Below are 23,149 nucleotides of genomic sequence, written 5' to 3'. Positions count from 1 at the left end.
TAAATAAGTTAGATGAATCTAGATATTGATTCAAAGTTTCCTTAGAATTTTTTGCATTTAACAGCTTTTTTTGCCATCACTCAGATTGGAGTAATAATCAAAAGTATTTTACTATTGAATTAGGGTTGGATGTTAAAGTACCTGTTTTTAGATTAATGGAATGTACTGTACCTTGTCCCGATACAATCTCTGGAACTTTTAGTAGAGCCTCCATGATTGAATTAGGGGAACTCATATTTTATCTATGGAGATTTCAATTGGTGCGTGTTATGACCAATTAATATCTTAAACACTTGATCTGTCTTACCAAATCCAAAATAATTGTGCCTATTGTCATTGGAAGCATAAATATTTGTGAAAGTCAGCTCCTGGTCATAAAGAGAGCCTGTTATTATTAGGTATCTACTATCTCTAAACACACAGATACTCAACAAGCTCTGAGAAACCCCTACCATTATACCACATAATATATATATGTATTTAAGTGTCAAAAGGAGAGCTAGTGGGTGTGGCTAAATGTATACAACATAAAACAGACAAAGATGCCCAAAGCTACTTCCAATGTGACAAAAATATACAGTGCAATACCGATATATTCTCTTAAAAAAAGGGTCATTTAGTTTAACCCTTTGGCCAAAGTGTCTTAAGCCTGCTGCCACTTACATGGCATGACCGTAGCAGGTCCAAACACTCTTATTAACCTGTAAAATTACAGGAAGAATGATCACATTGGATCTGTCGTAACCTGGCAAAATGAAACTGACCTGCCAACTTGGAAAGTGGGGAATATATAGGTATTGAAGAACAGGTACCAATAAGGTGCTCTAGAGGTATATGGATTGCTGGATCATAACCTGTAGATTAGGAGGAATATAATGTGGGTCTCGGGCCAATCTAACCTGGTAGGTACAGTCTTAAACCTCAACTTGGCTCCCCAGGAGCACTATAAAGTTAGGAAGGACTCACCCAGGTATAGCCGTCTGTGCCGTGCCCGTGAACATCTCTCTATAAGATGCCAACCCTCGAACGACTCGTCCGTCGTGAGGGCGGTCTGTGACCGGCGGTGTGGTGAAAATCAGCTGGTGAAGTTGCTCCAGCAACCCGGCGTGCGACCGGGAGAATCAGATGCGTAGACACACCCCGTGGAGGGGAAGAACGCGGTGCACAGCCGTGCGGACAAATTGAAGGCTGGTCAGATGACTGGAAAAAACTTTATTGTAACAAAAGTGGAGCTAGCAGGTACTTTGACGTGTTTCAGCCGATTGGCCTTTGTCAAAAAAAAAAGTACTTTTGACAAAGGCCAATCGGCTGAAACGCGTCAAAGTACCTGCTAGCTCCACTTTTGTTACAATAAAGTTTTTTCCAGTCATCTGACCAGCCTTCAATTTGTCCGCACGGCTGTGCACCGCGTTCGTCCCCTCCACGGGGTGTCTCTACGCATATATAGGTATTGCACTGTATATTTTTGTCACATTGGAAGTAGCTTTGGGCATCTTTGTCTGTTTATTGTTGTATACATTTAGCCATGCCCACTAGCACTCCTTTTGACACACACACACATATATATATTTATTATGTGGTAATGGTAGGGTTTCTTAGAGTTTGTTGGGTATCTGTGTGTTTATTAACTGTGTGCAGCTGGTCTCAGCTGCTTTTGGGAGGGTAGTGGCCCCTCCCCCCCAATGTTTAAGCTTGCCCCTCCCCACTTTCCAAGTTGGCAGATCAGTTTCACTTTGCCAGGTTAATTATACAGGTTAATAAGAATTTTAACCCAGGGAGTGTTAGGACCTGCTACGTTCATGCCTTGAAAGTGGCAGCAGGCTTAAGACCCTTTGGCCAAAGGGTTAAAATAAATGACCCTTTTTTCAAGAGAATATATAGGTATTGCACTGTGTATTTTTGTCACATTGGAAGTAGCTTTGGGCATCGTTGTCTGTTTTTTGTTATCTACCATCTCTGCCAGTTTTAGTTCTGTTCCTGACAAAGGGAATTCTTCTATTAATTAGAATCGCAACAACAATTTTCATTACCTGTGCTGAAGTTAAATAAAACTGGAGGAAAGAGTATTGGAGCATTTAAAGTGTTTCTCTTACACATATGAGAGTATCTCCCTGTGACGGAGCGGCTTGTAGGCGAGGTCAGTTAAGAGTCCACACAATAATTTTAGGGTGAACCAAAACGTTGAGTGGTTTATTTTCTCCACAACATCATCAAAACATTGGGCGACACTCTCCCTTTAAGGCAAAACACACAGCATAAAAAGAAAATCTACTCCACAAGACTAAATAAACAGTTCAAGCCCTAACTATCTGACAGGCTGGATGTAACGGGTGCTCACCACAAACTGGACAGGACCACAAGGCTGAGGTGGGGATGTTAGTAGCCACCGACCTACAACCACGTAAACGCGTCCGGAGTGCAGAGTAATTGTCATGTCGGGTCACGGTAGGAAAGGTCATAATGGTAGTATATACTCGCCATGGTCAGGGATTGGAGAGAGTAGAATCATCGTTATCCGTAGTCAAGGAGGAGAGAGGCTGGAAGTCGAGAAGCAAAGTCAAGGGGTCAGAGAAGGCAGAGATCCAGATACGAGCTGTGGTTAAAACAGGAAGCAAAACAAGATAAGGTAAGGCAGTAGGTTGCTTGAGGCAAGCACATGAAACACAAACTTAAGTTTATGCTCAGCCAGTTTATAGGAGGGCTGGCTGAGCATGTACAGGACAGGCAGCCAATGGAAAGGCAGAACACAGGTGCAAGGTAACGAATGCAGGACAGCCCACAGCTGCAGGGTAATGAGTAGTTAGACATATGCTGTCCGCTGATAGGCCGGAGCAGAATGCACTACAGGTGTGGAGCAGCTGATGAGTGTTAACCCCTTGTTTGCCTGTGTCCACGCAGCACCTGCGTGTAGGTAGCATGCGACATATGTCGCTCGTATTGACATGAGACGTGACACGGGGGCGGAGCCTGGGACCGGTCCTTGGTGTATTTTCTTTCCAAGTGGTGCGGCGCCTGCGTGTAGGTTGTAGCTGATGCTCGTAACCCATGTCGTGGGAGGCCTCGCGGAGGCGGGCCCTGATCCCGATCCTGACACTGGATAGGCCAACCCAGTCCCAAAACATATAACATACTATCAGGGAACAATATATATTAAAGTCTTATATTAGTATGCTGGTCCGGCGTCTCTGGTTTCTCCAGGCAAACTTCAGGTGCAGGCGTTGCAGTTCCGCTGCTTCCAGGAAGTCTCTTGCCCTATTTCTGAGCAGGCTTCTCTGCAGTGTGGGGCTTTGGGTTCCCTACTCTTCCCAGGCAAATCCCTTTGGTGAATAAGCCGCCTGGATCCCTGCGGGCTGGAGCTCCGTTATCTGTGGAACTCTAACACAGACTTGAACAGGGACCCTGACAGGTGCTCACTTCTTGCCTTCTAAACCCTGTTTAATCAGTTCATTCCACACACCTCAGGCAGCTTAAGTAGGAAACCTGACACCAATGTGTAGTTTCCTGCCTTGTAAACGGAGTTAACTCCTTCACTCCCTTACACTTCCGTTATTTTTTTTTATGATTCTGATAGAGCAACCCAACGTTTACAGGGACTCTTCAGACCCTTAGTTGTGTGTAATATTATGTAACATTGCATAGTTTGAAATGTGGAGCAATCAGAGAGAAGGTTTCAGCTGTCAACAATATTTGAAGTAACCTGTACACCACTGAGAATAAGGTGAGGAGAGGAATGGGTAGAGAGTCTGAAATGTAAGGAGAAGCACAAATGGGGGGGTAGGGCGGAGTGAAGGAGAAATCTGGAAGACCAGCTGGACCCAGATTTGTTTACCTTTGGAGAGGAGTGTGGTGACATTGCAAGTGTTGGTGGAAGGCTCATAAAGCGATAGATCTGTGTAAGTATATAGGGGGAACAGGCCAAAACAAAATCACAATTTAAACAACCATAACTGAACCTGTTAAATACAAAAACACGTAGTTTCAAGCACAAGAACTTTAAGGTAACAGGGAAGGGCATAAACCAAATTAAATGCATAGCTTCACTGGCTTATTCAAGCATTACAGTCATGTGCTTAAAGTATGTGCGCCAAAGAAATGGGGTGGTGGGGGGGCCAGTCTCTGTGCACTTTCCTCTGTAAAGCCTCCACAGCTTCCCCCACGTTGTTCACCTTTCTTCAGGTTCCACATGGAGGAGCCAAGCTGCTCGTTCACACCCCACCCCTACGCATCATCAGACACGAGACTGCATGGCGCTGTCCCTCCCAGGTAAAGACCCCCATGACTCCGCCCCTAACCATCATAATAAGTGACATTGTCGCGCATGTGCAATGGACTTCTAGGTTCTGTGTGTTTCCATTTCTCAGTATTTCATGATTTCCCCGTGTTGGACATGTGATCCCGGTACATGAAAACAGTCAGTACAGAATAGGGTTCCTAATTCTTGCCCATTTATTAAAACTTTGAGACTTAATTATATAACGCAGTTCAAATTACATACAATATTCTTTAAACATCTGTTTGGAGAGCTTGTACAAATATAATTGGAGTCCACAGGATCACAAATGAGGAAAACAAACAAACTTTGGCTTCTTATTGTCATCCATCTTTAGTAATGGCTCTAAAATCTGAGCCGAAGGTAGATGGTCAGTATTTTCTCAGGTGCATACAAAACAGAGAATTATGTGGATAAACTATTAGTAAATGTAAAGACAATCACGATACAAGAAAGCAATATGTATCAGGCTGTTTTTTTTGTAGCTGCTGTCTTTCGGCAGTTTCTCACAACGGCCCCCCGAAAAAAGCAACACCAAAAATAAAGGAAGCTCTCAGACACCATGACATTCCATAGTGTGACAGAATAAGTGCAAGGAACAGTGCAAGGACTGTCATTTTGACCCCACAAACAAACATGTCTGCACTGGACTAATACTGTACAGTATGTTTGTCTGTGAAGAAGTTTAGCAAAAAACAACACTGATATTAACGTTGTTGTGTAACTTCCGGGCAAATCATTGCCATAGAACTGCCAGCAACAGCAAACTTATGGGGGAAAATTGATTTATTTACTTATTTAGGGGAAGCGGAGCCAGGCTACATCTCTAACAAATATATATGTGCTCCTCTTGTTATCGCACGTTTGAGACACACTAAGATCAAATGTAAACTAACCCTTTTACTTCTAAGCAATGAGTTGTAGCCCCCTCTCGAAGTGAAGGGGAAAGTCATGTTACTAACAAATGCCAAAGTAATGTTTTTTTTCCCAAAGAACCAATCTTAAATATAAAAATGCAGCTAAGCTCATACTATGATACAGTTTATTGAAGGATACACCAGTTTAATTTTAAAGAAATAATTAAGGAGTTATTTTTCGCTGGACTTTTGCCGCTTCAATGGAAATCCCTAGTGCCAAATTCCCCCAATCTCTGCAACCCTGGGTTTTTCGGGATCAGTATCTTTGAAAGAAAAGATGCTAGAAGATAAGGGAAACATGGACTTAAATCTATTTTTGAGTCAGGTACTGTAGTGAGGACAGATGCTTTGAAGGGATCAAGCTGATGGTCTGACATTTGTTCTTAAGAACCATGATCATCAATTTGCATTTGAAATCTGTGACATTTGGAGCATCTTCCAGATTTCTACAAAGGTTTCCATAGCAACAGTGTTTCCAGATAAGCGAATATCTGTGGCTGCTTAACTGGCCATATGATCCTTCCATAATGCACATTTGGTGTTCGATAAATATAAATGGAAGAATTTCTTCTCGGAGAACGACACAGAGCCTGCAATGGCAATTTTATGTAGGAAGATATTTTATCTTTAAAGTCACACATTGAGTCTACAAACTTGTTTGGCAATAAAAAAAGGTGAGGTTATTACTGAAGGATGAGAAGCAGCACAAAAAGTGTTTTTACAACAATTCACTATCACACACTTTTTTTTACAAGTTATAAATGTTCTTTCAAAAGGAATTTTCTGCAGTGAACAAAGTAAGAACTGTCTGTAATATACTGCTAGGCAGTTGTTTCATCATAAAGCATAAAAAGAATAATTAAAAACTCTGGTAGAAGCTAGAGGATTCTGGAATGTATTTACACATATCTAGTGCGCAGTGTAAGGAGATATTAGTAGGTTATTTGGAATCAAGTGAGAAATATCACAGATGAATCACTCCAGCTGTTCTCTCCCTTCTGTAAACAGGTCTGCAAGGTCAGCAACGGTCAGGACTGATGCTTCAGACTGCTTCATTGATGTGCTCGTGTGACTGAAGGAATATAGAGTGTAAGAGATTAGGAACAGCATTCACAAAAGAACATTCTAAGTGCTAAAATTCATTCTAAGATTTAAGCCAGTGGCTGCCAATGCGCACTGCAACGTATTGCATTGCAGATCCTTCTGGGGTTAAAAAGAAACCGATCAAAATAATAACATTTCTTCAAATTCATTAAAATATAAACAAATAATCAAAATTCCAGAAATATATCAATATTTCAAACTATAAGAGGTTTGTGGTGTAGTGCAAGATCTAGGGATAAGTTGAAAGCACTTGGCTATGTAACATGAAACCATTGCTGCAATTCAGCACAGTATTACAAACCAAGTCCCAAATTCCGATACCTAATCTGGACATTTTTTATGGTCAATGTTCAAGCTCAAAAATTGGTTTGATTTATTGAAAGCATTTGGCCATAGGAATGGCTTAGTGTTAATGTCCCTGCCTGAAGCGTGTGAACTACAGATAACCCTAATAGTAACAACCTTATTTCATATAGTAACGAAAAGTTGTTCTGCAGGGAGAAAGAAACAGCGAGCACTGCATGCAAAAAGTATGGCGACTGGACTGTGCTGTACAAAAAAGCCTTTATTTAATCCATAAGCAAAAAAGTGGAATAAAAGAGGGAAATAGGTCCCCTGTGCGCTCTAACGTGTTTCACCCGTACAGGGCTTTGTCAAAGAGTGCTAATACCTGAACAAACTAACCTTAAGTAGAGACCCGGAACCGGACATGATGTCACGTCATTCTCAATGAAATTCCACCCCCAACAGAGTGAGTGCCGGGACCGGATATGTCGTCACATCCTTCTCAAAGGAATATCACCCTCCCCAAAACAGAGCAGGGGCGGTTCAGATCATGCTGTGACGCACGCCGGTAGGCGGGTACTCAACTTTACACACATGCGCATTTGAGTCCCAATAGAGAATAGAAACCGGGACACAAACCGCGGGATATGCAATGATAAGTGTTTAAAAACATATATATAAAAGAAACATATATGTACATACACATACCAATTGGTAGACTCAAATCAACCATAAGGTTGATATCTATAATAGAAACCTCCACAGCCCATTGGTTGTGTATATACATAGGGGTCCGCTGTTGGTCGAGAGACCAGCTCCGGTCAACCCTTTTCTCCCATTGCTAGGCTAATCCCTCAAATAGGGGTGAAGCAAGGTTGATATTACCACTTAATTAACTCTTTGTTATCCGGACTGATTTGCATTAAGTATATGGACTTTACATTGTTGGATTACTCTGCAGCACATATTGTGATTTGGGGGGGCTCATCCTCCCCAATTGTTTTCTACTGTATCTCTCCCAAGACTTGTAGCTCGAGTTCCCATGGTTATCTCTATATGACTTTATGAATTTATATACTCTTTAGGGGCTGGACTGTTTGCTTTTTAATATACACACATTTTTATAAACATCAGTATTTTTCTCCATTTGTTGGATTCCTTGATGGGATAGAGGTATACATATATACCACTTAAAATATATATTTTTATATATATTATTCCCTTTGGAAACCATGGAAAATACATCTGAGTATTTGAGAATACTTTTTCATTTATTAACATGGATATGATGGCTAGCTCTGATAATGAAGAGAGTTGTGAGTTGAACATCAAATCAACAGCATATGTTGCTAGCTGTGCAGATAATGCAGGACGTTCTAAAAAAGCTGCTTACATTTTCAATGATTCTAAGGATATTCCCTGTGAAGATAAAGTGAATCTTTCTTTATATTTTGTCCCATTGGAAAAATTGCTTAACCAAAAAATCAAACTCTGGTGGGAAATAACATCATTAGAGAATTATGTGAGGATCAAACGTATACCCAGGGGGTTAAGAATAAAAAAGATTCCATCATTTGGTTTTTACTAATAAAGACTTTGAGGAGAATTGGATAAGAATCTTAGATTCATGTTCAATGAAACTAATGGAATTGATTATTCAATCCAAGATAGTGGAAAAAACATCTCTCCAAGAAAAAATAAAAAATCTCCAAATCAACTTGACAAATTTGAATCAATGCCTAATTTTGCCAGTAATGACAAATTATTGTTTCAAAACATCAGCAAATTGGATCAAGATATCATGGAGAAAAAACTAACCAAATTTGATAGAGATCGCTTAGATTATGAGCATGGCCAAATATATATTTGGCAGAAACCATCTCATCCCATTAGAAGTACAGCTACAGCACATAAGAAATTTAATAAATTACATAAAAATCAAGAACACAGTCAATTAGGATCAAAAAATAAATCCACTCCACGACCCTCAATACCCAAGAAGGAATCAAGTGAACAATCTAGTTTTTCAGATGTCTCTGATAGTGACTACCGCTCACATGGAGTCTCTTTTTCAACTGTACCGAGTGACCAGGAAATAAAACAAGGACAAGGGGCAATCAGTGAACAGAGATATACTCCATCTTTATTTGGGCGTTCAAAAAACGATCAAAGACCAGACGCTCCAAGAGAAGGCGCAGTACTCAAAAGACATAGATATGCATAGAACATCTGAATAATGTGATTAATTTATCAGGGACTCAATTATCAATAATGGAACTTTCACTACTAAACAAGGGACTTAATTTTGCACCTTTTGAGAATTTTAAATTGTTTGATACCATCATAGACCTACAATGTTTTGTTAGGAAATTAGTCCTAAAAAAATTCTTTCAGAGAGAGGATTCCATCGTTGTTGGGGGTATACATAACAATATACCCAAACCATTAGATACAACTGACCGGGTCGAACCCGATTTACCCCCACCCACTCTAGGATATAATTCCAATGATTCTGAATTAACCTCATTTCGTGAATTATGTACCCTACAGGATATGAACAGCCTCCTGGATGAAGAACATACTGATGAAGATGCAGATTATATTTCTTCTTTTCTAGTTGGTTCCAGAGAGTCAGGATTAAAAAACAAGTACATTTTTTATCCTTCCTACATTAAAGGCCCACACATAGCCACTTTTGAAAAACTGGTGGAACGTGACTTGCATTTACTAGCTCAGGGACACACTTGCTCCCCCAATTTCAGCACAAATTTGAACAGAGAAGAGCGAACAAGCCTTCTTGGTTTAATGAATAATAAAAATCTTGTAATAAGGAATGCTGATAAAGGTGGAGCAATTGTGATGTATTTAGTATGTATTTTTCCACTGTCTTCATTATTTAGTTTCGATTATTTTTGATTTTTATTATTGTTTCCCTTTTGCATTTACTTGATTTTAATATTGTTTAGTTTCTTTTTGCACGTTTTCATACACAACCAAAGGGCTGTGGAGGTTTCTATTATAGATATCAACCTTATGGTTGATTTTAGTCCACCAATTGGTATGTGTATGTACATATATGTTTTATATATATATATATATATATATATAAATATATATATATATATATATATATATATATATATATATATATGTTTTTAAACACTTATCATTGCATATTCCGCGGTTTGTGTCCCGTTTTCTATTCTCTATTGGGACTCAAATGCGCATGTGTGTAAAGTTGAGTACCCGCCTACCGGCGTGCGTCACAGCATGATCTGAACCGCCCCTGCTCTGTTTTGGGGAGGGTGATATTCCTTTGAGAAGGATGTGACGACATATCCGGTCCCGGAACTCACTCTGTTGGGGGTGGAATTTCATTGAGAATGACGTGACGTCATGTCCGGTTCCGGGTCTCTACTTAAGGTTAGTTTGTTCAGGTATTAGCACTCTTTGACAAAGCCCTGTACGGGTGAAATGCGTTAGAGCGCACGGGGGACCTATTTCCCTCTTTTATTCCACTTTTTTGCTTATGGATTAAATAAAGGCTTTTTTGTACAGCACAGTCCAGTCGCCATACTTTTTGCATGCAGTGCTCGTTGTTTCTTTCTCCCATGCAGAAGAACTTTTCGTTACTCACCTGCACAGTCTGGAGCACGCCAATCCAGATGAAGTACTACATTGAGTAAGTGACTTTTCAGTTTTTCAACCTCCCAAGGAAATAGCCATTAATGCGGGGTTTTCATACATAGGGGTCCGCTCTTGGTCAAGAGACCAGCTCCGATCAACCCTTTTCTCCCATTGCTAGGCTAATCCCTCAAATAGGGGTGAAGCAAGGTTGATATTACCGCTTAATTAACTCTTTGTTATCCGGACTGATTTGCATCAAGTATATGGACTTTACATTGTTGGATTACTCTGCAGCACATATTGTGATTTGGGGGGGCTCATCCTCCCCAATTGTTTTCTATTATTTCATATAGTGCTTTTCTCCCAATGGGACACGAATTGCTTCACAATTAAAGTATAGTGCGTGGTACGCAGCCCATGGGAGTTTTTACAGACAGTCCTGCCCAGAGTAGCTTACAATCTATGTTTTTGGTGCCTGAGGCACAGGGAGATAAAGTGCCTTGCCCAAGGTCACAAGGAGCAGACACCGGGAATTGAACCAGGGTCCCCCTGCATCAAACGCAGTGACGTTATTATCAGAGTCTGTGTCTTTACTCACTGAGGCACTCCTTCTCAGTAATAATAACTTTATTTACATGGTGTTTTTCTCCTTATGGGACTCAAAGCAAAACTGCTAACTGCTGGAGTAACTGATAGAAAGCCGCAAAGTCTCCCCCGGTGGCGTTGTGGCTTTCTATTACCTGCGGGAGCAAGCCTCGACCCAGTGGCCATTTTATTCTCCCTAGGCCAACATCTCGTTGCTTGTTAACCAGAGTACAGGACGTCAGGGGACCACAGATCAGCTTTGTGTTCAAGTCAGTAAAAAAACAAAGAAACAAGATGGAAATAGATTGCGAGCAGCGATTTAGCTGCTTTAACTTCGAGCAGCAAACCCTCTTTCTATTTCACAGAAATACATATATTACGTTCAGGAAAAAAACATGTAGCTTTATAACCCAACAATAAAAGAAACCTTGTATACTGTACCTCCTATCTGCAGTTTTTAGCATTGCCTGCATTCTTTCTTCAATAGTTGCTTTTATAAGGAACCGGTGTACAATAGTAGACCTGACCAAAAAAAAAAGTCAAACACAGACAATTAATCTCAAAAGATTTGAACACAAAATGTATAATATTTGTGAATAACAGTATTGCCATTTACCTTCTAGATGCCAATAAACAAATACAGCTCAACCCCGTTATAGCGCGATCGTACCGCATATAACGCGGTCTGAGAGTGGCTTCCGTTTTTAAAAAGCATTTTTTTGGGGGCAAACTTCCAGATGTTGCCGAGAGGACACGAATATATACTAATAGAAACAGTATTAATCAGTGAAACACTACAAGAGTAACAAATACTAAATTAAAATGTGGAGGAAAAAAAAATACAAAATTGAAAGAGGAACAAAGGGAGAACAAGAAAAAAAACCCAGTTAAACTAAATAGAGAGATAGACTGTCACACACACACAAAAAAAAAAGAGAGAAAAAAAGAAGAGGTTTTAGCGTGAAGCCGACCTTCCCACGAGACATCGCTCTGAGATTGAAGGAGGCTCTGAATGTGTAATTACTGGGGCTCAATAAGATGAGATGTTGAGCGTATGGGCAAGGTTAGAAGACTGGCCAGGGAAATTCACCATCAATAACCCCGTCCACAAAACGGTTCCAGCAGCAGGATGCACATGGCTGATGGGATCATAGGAAGCACAGAGCAATTACAGGCTGGTGCAGAACCCCTGTACTGGACTCCCCTCTTACCCCATGCTTCAATTGTGCACCTCGTAACCCTGAAGTGCTTGATTGGGTTAAAATGCAGTAAAACAAAAAACAAATGCTACATCCAATAGGACAAAAAATATATAGTTAAATACTTATCTGTTTGTATTCTCATAAGTAAGGGTCATTTCTTGACTTTTGTTGTATACATTTGGTCACACCCAAAAGCACACCTTTTGACACAAATATATATGATATGATGCAGTGGGTGTTTGGGTTAGAGCTTGCAGGGATTGTGTGTGTTTGTAAATTGTCAACTGGGAACAGTTGATGGAGGTTGGTGCCCCTCCTCCCTGGGCTTAAGATCACCCCTCCCCACTTTTTAAGTAGCAGGTTTTTTCATGTAGCTGTTTAAGTCTGGTCTATTGAGACATTTCTCCCTCCATCGCACAGGTAAATGAGAATAATCACAGGTAGTGTTAGAACCTGCATAGTGGTCATTTAGAACCTGCATAGTGGTCCTGCCGTGACGTGGCTGGAGGCTTATGTAACACTTTGGTCAAAGAGTTTAACTAAATGACCCTTACTTATGAGAAGACAAAGATAAGTATTTAACTATATATTTTTTGTCATATTGGATGTAGCATTGAGTATTTTTTTATTTTTTTTTACTTGAGCAACTTTACCACCATTACTAAATAAAACTTACTTTGTTTGGCCGATTCGGTGAACCCGGCCAATAGCCTGGAGTTCATGTGCTGGGTTCAAAATGGGCTCTACTAGTAAAACATGAGTAGCCTCGATTATGTTGAGTCCGTTTGAGCCAGTGTGCATGGGAAGCAGCAAAATGTTGATTTCGGGATCATACTTAAATGCTGAAAGGTTCTCCTGAAAGATAAACACACCTATATGGCAATTTAACCCAAACAAATCTATATTAAATCTTAGTTTTTCCCTTAGTTTGTACGGTCATAGTTTAGTGCTCTCCTACATCAATACTAAAATTGGCAACATGATGTGTAAAAAGATTAAGTATATTTCCAACAAATACAGATGCAACTGCCAGTTGTAGACTGCTTGCCAAGGAAAATCTCTGATCATTTCGCAGTAACTCGTGAGATGGTCCACAGCAGACTGTAATGGCCCATCAGATTAACACAGCGGGGGTCGTTTGAATGGGATTTGCAGCCCGGTAGGTTTCACACAGTGTGAGTCCCATTCAAATGCAGCTACCCCCGCTGTGTTAATCCAATGGGCCATTAGTCTGGCTGCAGGAATCTCGCAGCGTGTGATGGGTTTAAGTGCAGAATTCTTGAGGCAAACAGTCTACAAACGGCAGTTGCAGCTGTACATCATATGTTTTTCCTTTTGTTTTTATTAAGTACTGTATATTAAATTGGTGATCTTGGATCCCTGGAAATCCGGACCAAATAATAATGCAACATGTATACTTTTACTTAAGCTGACCGTTTACAATTTTCTTCATGCAAATCCATCAAGTCCAATAAAAATAACAGCACAGATGGAAGGTACTGGAGGAATGCATTAGTAGAGAGATAATTTAACTTGCACCTGATCACAACAGCACACACTGGTCAAAGAATTTCCTCCCCTATAGTAGGCCAGGCTATTTCTACTCATCCCATACTCCTTAAATACAGCTCCATCCTGTTTTAACCAATAGTGTGCACTGTCCTGAGGCAAACTGGTACTGTTTGTTAAAGCAGAAATACTATATTCCCTCGCCCCCCCTTTTTTTCTTCTTATTTGTATATGTAAAGCATGTGACAATGTATAATTCTACATTCTTACCTAAGCTGCTAATCGTTTGGTGCTCCTGTTATAAATCTGTACAAATCGTTATGGTGTTACTAACATAATGGTTGCTTCAGTCACTGTAACTCAGCAGCTACAATGTATCTTTATGGAGTAGCATTATCTATTGTTACAGTTTGAAGCTCCAACTGCTGGGAATATTGGCAACAAATTATCCCAAAAAGGAGTGTTGCAAAGATCTTGCACTGCTTGGAAGGTGGGATAAAACCCGCTATAGAAATCAAAGGATCCTTTAAAACTTAATTAAAAATGGCATTAAGAGTTTAATAATAATTTTATAAAATGTTGTATTAACTCTGCAGTAGCTGATACAAGCTTATATCTAATTGGACATCCTGACAGGTGCCCTTATTAAGTACTCCTTACATTTAAAGCACCACCAGGAATGATATATTCTCCTTTACATTACTGGAACTCAATACCATTCTTTTAGTTACTTACAGTTTAGCACTTTAATATTCACAGTAGTTCTATTTCTTGATATTGTATCATACAGCAATACGTTTCACTTCCTCCTACAAAAAGTTTATTCTGGGTATCTGCAAACTACGGCAATTCATGATACTGTGTGATTTATAATCCTGCTGTTCTATCCTTTTCACTTTGGCTTTTTGTTCATTTTTTCATGATTTACCACCTTTCTTACGTACAGTATTGAAAAGTGTCAGCACCCAGTATTTACCTTGAGCAGAGCACAAGATCTATGTATTTTTTATTTATTAAAACGTCTGTGCCTTTGTGCAAAGCAGTTACAAATCTAAAGTTGACATATATAAGAAAATAAACAGAGTACATTTTAAATCTCGATAAAGTACAATTTCACATTGGGGGAATTAATATATTGCGCTGTATAAGCATTCAGAGTATTTAATTATATCAATAAATAGTAATACTTCCAAAAGTCTAACTATAGTGGTTTCTTTATTGGCTGCAGCCTCTAGGCGACGAGGCTTTACAAGGTCTGTATTCTCTACGTGAACTTCATTTTAATTCTCTAAGAAACTTCAGTTATCTGGAAGCATGGCTATAAATTGCATTAAGTACGGTACATTTACTGGATTTCTTTGTATCTGAATTTATGCAAAGCAGCAATTACTGGCCCCAAAAAATGAAATTGAGATAGTGACTTAACCTGTTCATGTATGTTGTAATGAGCTGTTCCCTCTGTTTGCAACTTTACTTTTGCTATATTTTCACCTGTTGTGTTTCACTAACACTAGGAGTTACAATGGCAACCCGCTGTTTGATTCATGTATGTGAGATCAGTGGTTATTTTAAATTGCCAGACTGGAAAATGTTTGTACCATTACATATCAAGAGTGTAACTGTGTCAATACAGAACAAAGCTGGACTTCAAAATTCTAAAAGAAAAGAAATGCATTTGCGTATGCTGAGATATGAGTGTACACATTTAAAGCAGCAATTTGCGCTGATTATCACTTTTGTTTTTAGCATTTACATTTTTTGTAATCTGATCTTTCAGGAGATATAAGTATTTGAAATATTAAATGGTTAAGGGAGGTTAAAATTAGGATGTTAAAATGGAGATTTTTCCAGAGTCAAGTGTAGTCTAAAGATTATCATCCTAATCTCAGACGCTTGAGATTTCGGGTAAAAAAAACTAAAACATTATTAAAAAAATAAATAAAGATAGAGTAGGACATCTTCAGGGAGCAAAATACAACAATTATATGAGTTTCATTCATATAAGCTTCTGCTTTAAATCAAGACAAAAAGGCTTAACGTGTCAAAAAGTGAAGTCTCGGCAGAACCGTGAGTATCCTAGAACAGAGGGGCGCAAACTTTTTTCCCTGCGCCCCCCTGCCGGCGGTCCCCTCTCTTCCGCGCCCCCCCATACCACCATTGACCCGCCCTCCGGCGACATGACGTCACGTTGCCATAGCAACGTGACGTCACATGACCTCGCGGCGTCATTTTGACGCCGCGTTGCCATGGCGACGCAAGAAGGAAGCCGCCGGAGTCACGGGTAAGTATGGTTTACAGAGGCCCTGCAGCTCCCCGGGCACTTAATTTAAGTGCCTTCGGGAAGCGCGCGGGGCCTCTGTAAACCCCGCGCCCCCCCACCGGCAGTCTCGCGCCCCCCCTGGGGGTCGCGCCCCACAGTTTGCGCACCGCTGTCCTAGAATAACCAGATTGACAGAATCATGTACCTGAAACTTCTGGATCCCATTTATATGTGAAAAGGCCAAGTTGTTGTCTTGCAGAGCTTTTGCGATGATATCCAGCACATCTTGCCACTAAAAGAGTAAGCAATTCATAATGCAAAGAAATAACTTTTATTTACAGACTCGTTGCAGTTATAACATTAATATATTTATACCTGAATGTTTTTGAAACATTTTGATCCATATTTATTAAGCGTTGATATTCTGCGAGACACCTTCCAGCGAATTTAAATGAACGAACTGTGCGGCGTCTTCTGGCGCTGCGCGTTGCCTTTTGGAATAGCACTGCTTAGTAAATATGGTCCGTAGTCTCAGTATAAACGTTTAAACAACTAAAGTACCGCAAGTCAAAAGGTTCTTTTTTAGTACTGTTCACATATCAGTGTTTTTTTTTAAAACCATGCTAGAAATTCTGCATTGTAATTAACTACACAAGATTAAATTAAAAACAACTAGGAGATAGTTTTTTCCCTTTTTTTCTGATGTACTGTATCCTATTTGGTTGTGCAAATATCATGTAACACTAATAATTAAATTAATGAAAATAGTAATCAGCAGGGATAACTGTTTGGTCATCTGCAATACATTTTCCCAGTTACGCAGTTGGCTTTTTATCCCTTTAAAGTCTCATGGGGACATTTAAAAAATAAATAAATATATATATGTGTATATATGTGTGTATATATATATATATATATATATATATAATATATATAAAAAAATATAAGAAAAAAAAGCGCCAAATCCTAGTGCATTACTGTGCAAAATAGATATATTTAATTCCCAAAAATCTCAATAAAAATGAACTCACAAACATAAAACAATTAAAAGCATTGTATGAGTAATACTCATGCTCCTAGGACCAGGAAACGCTGCTTTGCTGCTGTAGTCCCTCCGTGACTCCACTGGAACAGATTGCTGCCTCCGTTGTTCACTGCCTGCAGGAACTGACGTATCAGGCACTCCACGATGGTCTCTCCCCCGGTATACACCAAACAGTTGATCTTTAGTTCCCACCGGGGACGGTTGAAGTCGCGGACCAGCGGGTGACGTCACGGGAACCGTTCTAATTACCGGACCGGTACAGATTCTCAGCAGTTCAATGGCAAGCGTTGCAAAGTCCACTGCACACCTTCCCTACGCGTTTCATCTGATTTACAGACTTCTTCAGGGGATGGACTCTGGGTGTGTGGTGTCTCATATTATATACCTCCCAAATCCAATTAGCTTAATTAGTTAAAAGGCAAAAAACAATGTGTTGGCAATTTAAATTGTACGTGGAACCGATTGAATACACATGTGAACACCTAATGTTGCATCCACATCACTAAATACTTGCCAGCACAAAGAAATGTATATACAATACTGATGAATACCAGTTATACTATAAAATTATTAAAACAAATATATAGTTGATGTCCTTGTCTATGTTATTTTGTTGTTATTATACGGACTACAAGGGTGTATCTAGAGATATCAAGAGAATATACTGTAGTTGCCAACACCTCAATATAAATGATATTTAGCAACAGTTATACATTTCATATGTTAAACAAAAAATTATTATTATTATTCTTATAAAACAAAAATTATTTCATAATCAATGTCCTTATTTGTTTTAGTTAAACATACTATAAGGGTACATCTCAAGATATCCTAAATGCCCCAATGAACAGAAGAGTTAGATATTTATTCAATACAATATAAATGTGGCTTAAAGAGGGTAGATCAATTAATGAACAAGAAAGAGCATAATAGTCTTAGATACCAATTGATTAATTGTTCATTAATTGATCTACCCTCTTTAAGCCACATTTATATTGTATTGAATAAATATCTAACTCTTCTGTTCATTGGGGCATTTAGGATATCTTGAGATGTACCCTTATAGTATGTTTAACTAAAACAAATAAGGACATTGATTATGAAATAATTTTTGTTTTATAAGAATAATAATAATAATTTTTTGTTTAACATATGAAATGTATAACTGTTGCTAAATATCATTTATATTGAGGTGTTGGCAACTACAGTATATTCTCTTGATATCTCTAGATACACCCTTGTAGTCCGTATAATAACAACAAAATAACATAGACAAGGACATCAACTATATATTTGTTTTAATAATTTTATAGTATAACTGGTATTCATCAGTATTGTATATACATTTCTTTGTGCTGGCAAGTATTTAGTGATGTGGATGCAACATTAGGTGTTCACATGTGTATTCAATCGGTTCCACGTACAATTTAAATTGCCAACACATTGTTTTTTGCCTTTTAACTAATTAAGCTAATTGGATTTGGGAGGTATATAATATGAGACACCACACACCCAGAGTCCATCCCCTGAAGAAGTCTGTAAATCAGATGAAACGCGTAGGGAAGGTGTGCAGTGGACTTTGCAACGCTTGCCATTGAACTGCTGAGAATCTGTACCGGTCCGGTAATTAGAACGGTTCCCGTGACGTCACCCGCTGGTCCGCGACTTCAACCGTCCCCGGTGGGAACTAAAGATCAACTGTTTGGTGTATACCGGGGGAGAGACCATCGTGGAGTGCCTGATACGTCAGTTCCTGCAGGCAGTGAACAACGGAGGCAGCAATCTGTTCCAGTGGAGTCACGGAGGGACTACAGCAGCAAAGCAGCGTTTCCTGGTCCTAGGAGCATGAGTATTACTCATACAATGCTTTTAATTGTTTTATGTTTGTGAGTTCATTTTTATTGAGATTTTTGGGAATTAAATATATCTATTTTGCACAGTAATGCACTAGGATTTGGCGCTTTTTTTTCTTATATTTTTCTATGCAGGTGGAGAGGGAGGTCGTTGTGCCCTTTTAAGAAGCTGCCTGTTGGTCCTAATAGTGCTACTGTCACTCCCCAATTATTGGACTTATTTGTTGGACTCTAGAGGACTATCTGCATTGAGCAGATTAAGGCAAAGTTCACAGCACCACACAATAATTTTTTTTGTATAATTGTATGTTTTTAGCTTTTTTTTTTTTTTTTTTTTTTTTTTTTTTATATTGGACATTCACAGTGCATTTTTGGTATATTAATTAATTTCATTATTTAGGATATACTGCATTGGTATATCATTATATTAATTCATTAATATCATGTTGATGTATTTATGATTTATTACCGGTTCAATTAATTTTATATATCCTATACTTCTGGCTTTCCACACACGAGCGCAGACCCTTATTGTATATATATATATATATATATATATATATATATATATATATATATATATATATATATATATATATATATTTAGACTATTCAACATAACCTTTTAAAGAATTAAAACAATAAATGTAAGTATTCATATTGAAATTGAAATATGCATACTAAATTTACTAATTCTTATTCTGCGGTTCTACTGCTTCGCCAGCCTTTATTCTAAAACCTCTCGGAGCCGTTGTCGTTGCATCTCCTGTATTCCACGCGCTATAAATCATGTTCATGCCGCATTCAAGCCGCCCGGCAAACACGGTTGATCTGTTTAATTATAATGTTTTCGGATTTAATTGGGGGCAGAACTGTACGGCTGTACAGTAGGTTGAATTGCTATTTGAATTTTAAGACAACAGCTCACTTGAGTTTCTAGACGGTATTGCATATAACGCTAAAATGCACTTTTCTGCGCCCGATAGAAACCCGAGTCATTTGCTATACGGTTGGAAAACACAGCGCGTCATGACCCCGGAATTCAGAGCGATACGCCGGGCGAAGTTTTAGAATAAAGGCTGGCACCGCTGTATAATAATCACACAAAATGCTGAAATGCCTTTACCGTTGAGAAAACCAAGGCTTTGGCTCCAGGATCTCGAAACTGGATTTTCTTAAGTGTTCTGACCACAGCCTCAACTTTGGTAGAATGGCTTCCCTTTGAAATAAATCAACAAACTAATAAATAAAACAAACAACGTGAGTAGCAAATTTACTCCTAACATGTCATGAGCTCATGTGAATACTGTAACCCACATCATAAAAACAGCAATTAGAGGAATATCCTTAGAAAGAAAGGAGTGACTCTGTGAGTAAAGGCACTGACTCTGAAAACAAGGACGCTGAGTTTGAACCTGGTTCAAATCCCTGTGTCAGCGCCTTGTGACTGTGGGCAGGTCACTGTATGCCTCAGGCAAAAAAAAAAAAATGATTGTAAGTTCTACGGGGCAGAAACTTGTGCCTGCAAAATCCTAAATTCAGTACTATACGAGAAAAATAAACTATTACTATCATTAAAAAAGACACGTCTTGAGAACGCAATGTGATAAAACTAGTAGGTATAGGGAGAACAGTTACCGCCAGTATACTCACCAACAAAAACTCTCTCACATCCAACATCTAGGCTAATCTGAAAAATGATCCAAATGTGCCATTTCCACATATTAAGAAATGATGCCTTGTTTGCGTAAGACTTGGGTCTATTCTATGCATCACGTATTCAATCTTTCTGAACAGTTTAACTGAAGATCACCTTAACAATGAAGTATACAGTATTAAGTATATTTCCCATACTGATATATCATAATTTGTGGCTTTTCCTCTTTCAACCGAGTTTAAATCCTGAGCTGTGGAAAACATTTGGGGACACTCTAACGTCCTTAATCTATATATGGTGAAACGGGCGTTCGGCACAGTTTGGCCAAAAGTCCCCATTGAAGCCAATGGGGATTCTCGTCATACAGAATGAGACCCTAAAAAGGAATATTAGGAGCTCACAACTCCTCATCTACCCCAATAAATACTTTAGTGTGGAAGGGGACGTCAACTAATTTATGGTTGAATCATTTATTTGAACGTTAAATTCACGTAATGGAGAATATTTCCTAGGAATTTACTACATAAGCAATAAAAACAAAAACTCTGCACCTTGATTTGTGATGCTCACAGCACCACAATCTGCCTCTATATCAACAGTGAACATCTCTTGAAAACCTTCCCCTATAGACTTGAAAAAAAAGTCTCATCTCATACTGCCATAAATGAAATAATGAATTCATTATTCCTTAGCAAGTACAGTAATTAGGTGGAAGTGGAGAGGCAGGGAGAAAACCCCCACAGAAAAAGTAATAGAAAAACAAATTTAGACTAAATTAAAAAAAAATCACTCATTGCATGAGTTAATTTACATCGTTATGCACGGAATACATTTATTTATTTTGATGTTTACATTCAAACTGATCTCATAACACACACGTCACAACTTATCTATGTGTAATTATTTATTGTATTTTTATTTTATCCTTATTCAAAATATTCCAATACTTTACAAAGCCTGCAGGCTTACTAGGATGTCTGGTCTGTTCTCGAATAGCAAGTCTTCTGTTCAGTGCCTAAAGTATATATTTGTCATTAAGTGCTTGGAAAACAGTCACAAACAAATATAAAACCACGATTGCCTCTCGTCTTTAGCACAAACTGCTGTGGCGTGAAATTGAAGAGTTAGCTCTATTGAAGTATTAAATTATCCCTGCACTAATATACATTCTGCTTTAAATAACTGCACAAGATTTCAGTAGCTGTATTTTATTCCATTACTTGATTAAAAACATGGAAGAATTTGTGAATTCCTTCATTATAGTTGAATCCAAAGGGATACATTATGCAAAGGCTTTTAGTGAAAACTATTCAAGAGAAACATAATTTTTAATTTTATTAGTGCACTACACTACAGTACATAGTAAAACTATATCTGAAAGCTCCATCTCTGAAACCTGCTACGTGCAGTATAGCGGCTTTCAGAATAAATGTTTAGCGCACACTAAAGAAAAACAACAACAAAAACCAGAGCCCATATGTATTAATGAAATGTTGGCAATACACGGGCATAAAAACTCCATCGGATGTGCTGTACAGTATCAAAGAAAACAATCCTAGTGAAAGCAATAGGATTTTTGTCTTCGATGTATGTGATGCAATTGCTCCTGGTCATTAAAAGCAAACCAACTGTATGTTCAATGGCTTACTTGGATCTATCGCAGAACAGGCAATTTACCTTCACAGGAATGTCCTTCTCCTGGTTTGCAGCCTCAGTAGTGAAGACATAGGATATCTCTTTGTGCGACGTGGTCTGCCTACATATGGCACATTTAATAGCACTTCTGCGTGTGCCTACACTGTACTGGTCTATAATGATAGCTATACATTCATTACAGAAGCAATGTCCACAAGTCAGCACAGCCCACTAAAAGAAAGAGAGAGAGAGAGAGAGAGAGAGAGAGAGAGAGAGAGAGAGAGAGAGAGAGAGAAAAGATTGATGAAGTATTACTTTGCAAGCTTACACATAAATGTATCAATCAAGGTTGTGACAATCAATGATGAGCCCCACTTTTCACCGCTGACCTCTCCTGAAGTTACAGCAAGTTAACAACTACATCATAGTTTTGCTACACGTTCAATTCCTGGAGAAATGTAGATTTGTTGTAGGTTGTGATACATTTTAAACCTTTGAGTGACCCAGGGCATGGTCATTATGTCATGGGGACTAAGACTCTGGGGGCTCCATGACGTAGTGACTAAATCATCTTCAAAAAGGTCTGATTTTTCCGGGATCCAATGGAGCGCAGGATACCACCTTCCCAGGGAGGAAACTGAGAACTCCTCTTACTTTTCACAGAAAATAGCCGCTATGGTCACGTGCCCGCACGGTGCCAGATGGGCCATGGCAATCAGACCAAATGACCCCTCAAGCACTCAACGGGTTAATGGACCAACAGTCCAAATAAATGTGTAACCCTTCTTGCCTGGATCCTAAGGAGTGTTTATTGAGGGTTTCTTTACAGGGCATGCTCAGACGGTTTTCTTGTCTGGGTACTGGATCTGTGCAGGCTGGGCGTTGGTAATGCAATGATGGCTGCCAAGAACTTTATTCGTACAAACAAGAGCTTTATTAACCACCGTTGTGTGTGTATGTGTATATATATATACACATACATATATATATATATACATACACACAGCCACACACATACAGCCGCAGCCCCAAGGCATAGTAGAATCAACACAACGGAGTGTCCATTGCTATCATACCTCCCTAGTGGGCAGATAGGGAAGCGCATACAGATAGTACAAACCGTGCATATATCAGAGACTGTGTATGTGTGTGTATGTGTATGTATGTGTATGTATATATACAGTGCTTGACAAATCACCC

At 39.0% G+C, this 23,149-nt stretch overlaps 1 protein-coding gene across 1 annotated transcript in view; it reads right to left on the bottom strand.

Moving 5' to 3' along the window:
• Positions 1-4,428: 4,428 nt before the first annotated feature.
• The window catches only part of SHPRH (SNF2 histone linker PHD RING helicase), a 107,798-nt gene continuing 89,077 nt past the window's right edge, over positions 4,429-23,149 (bottom strand). Inside the window, exons 25-30 of the mRNA XM_075596539.1 lie at positions 21,992-22,180; positions 19,784-19,876; positions 15,965-16,051; positions 12,667-12,845; positions 11,230-11,310; positions 4,429-6,259 (exon numbers count right to left, since the gene is read on the bottom strand). Coding sequence (XP_075452654.1) covers positions 6,163-6,259; positions 11,230-11,310; positions 12,667-12,845; positions 15,965-16,051; positions 19,784-19,876; positions 21,992-22,180 — 726 coding nt within the window. The 3' untranslated portion in view covers positions 4,429-6,162. The remainder of the gene's footprint in view (positions 6,260-11,229; positions 11,311-12,666; positions 12,846-15,964; positions 16,052-19,783; positions 19,877-21,991; positions 22,181-23,149) is intronic.

The sequence above is a fragment of the Ascaphus truei genome, chromosome 4, assembly GCF_040206685.1.
Source record: "Ascaphus truei isolate aAscTru1 chromosome 4, aAscTru1.hap1, whole genome shotgun sequence".
NCBI classification, from domain to species: domain Eukaryota; kingdom Metazoa; phylum Chordata; class Amphibia; order Anura; family Ascaphidae; genus Ascaphus; species Ascaphus truei.
Note: the sequence above shows the minus strand (reverse complement) of the source record. Positions and strands in the feature narration are given on the sequence as shown.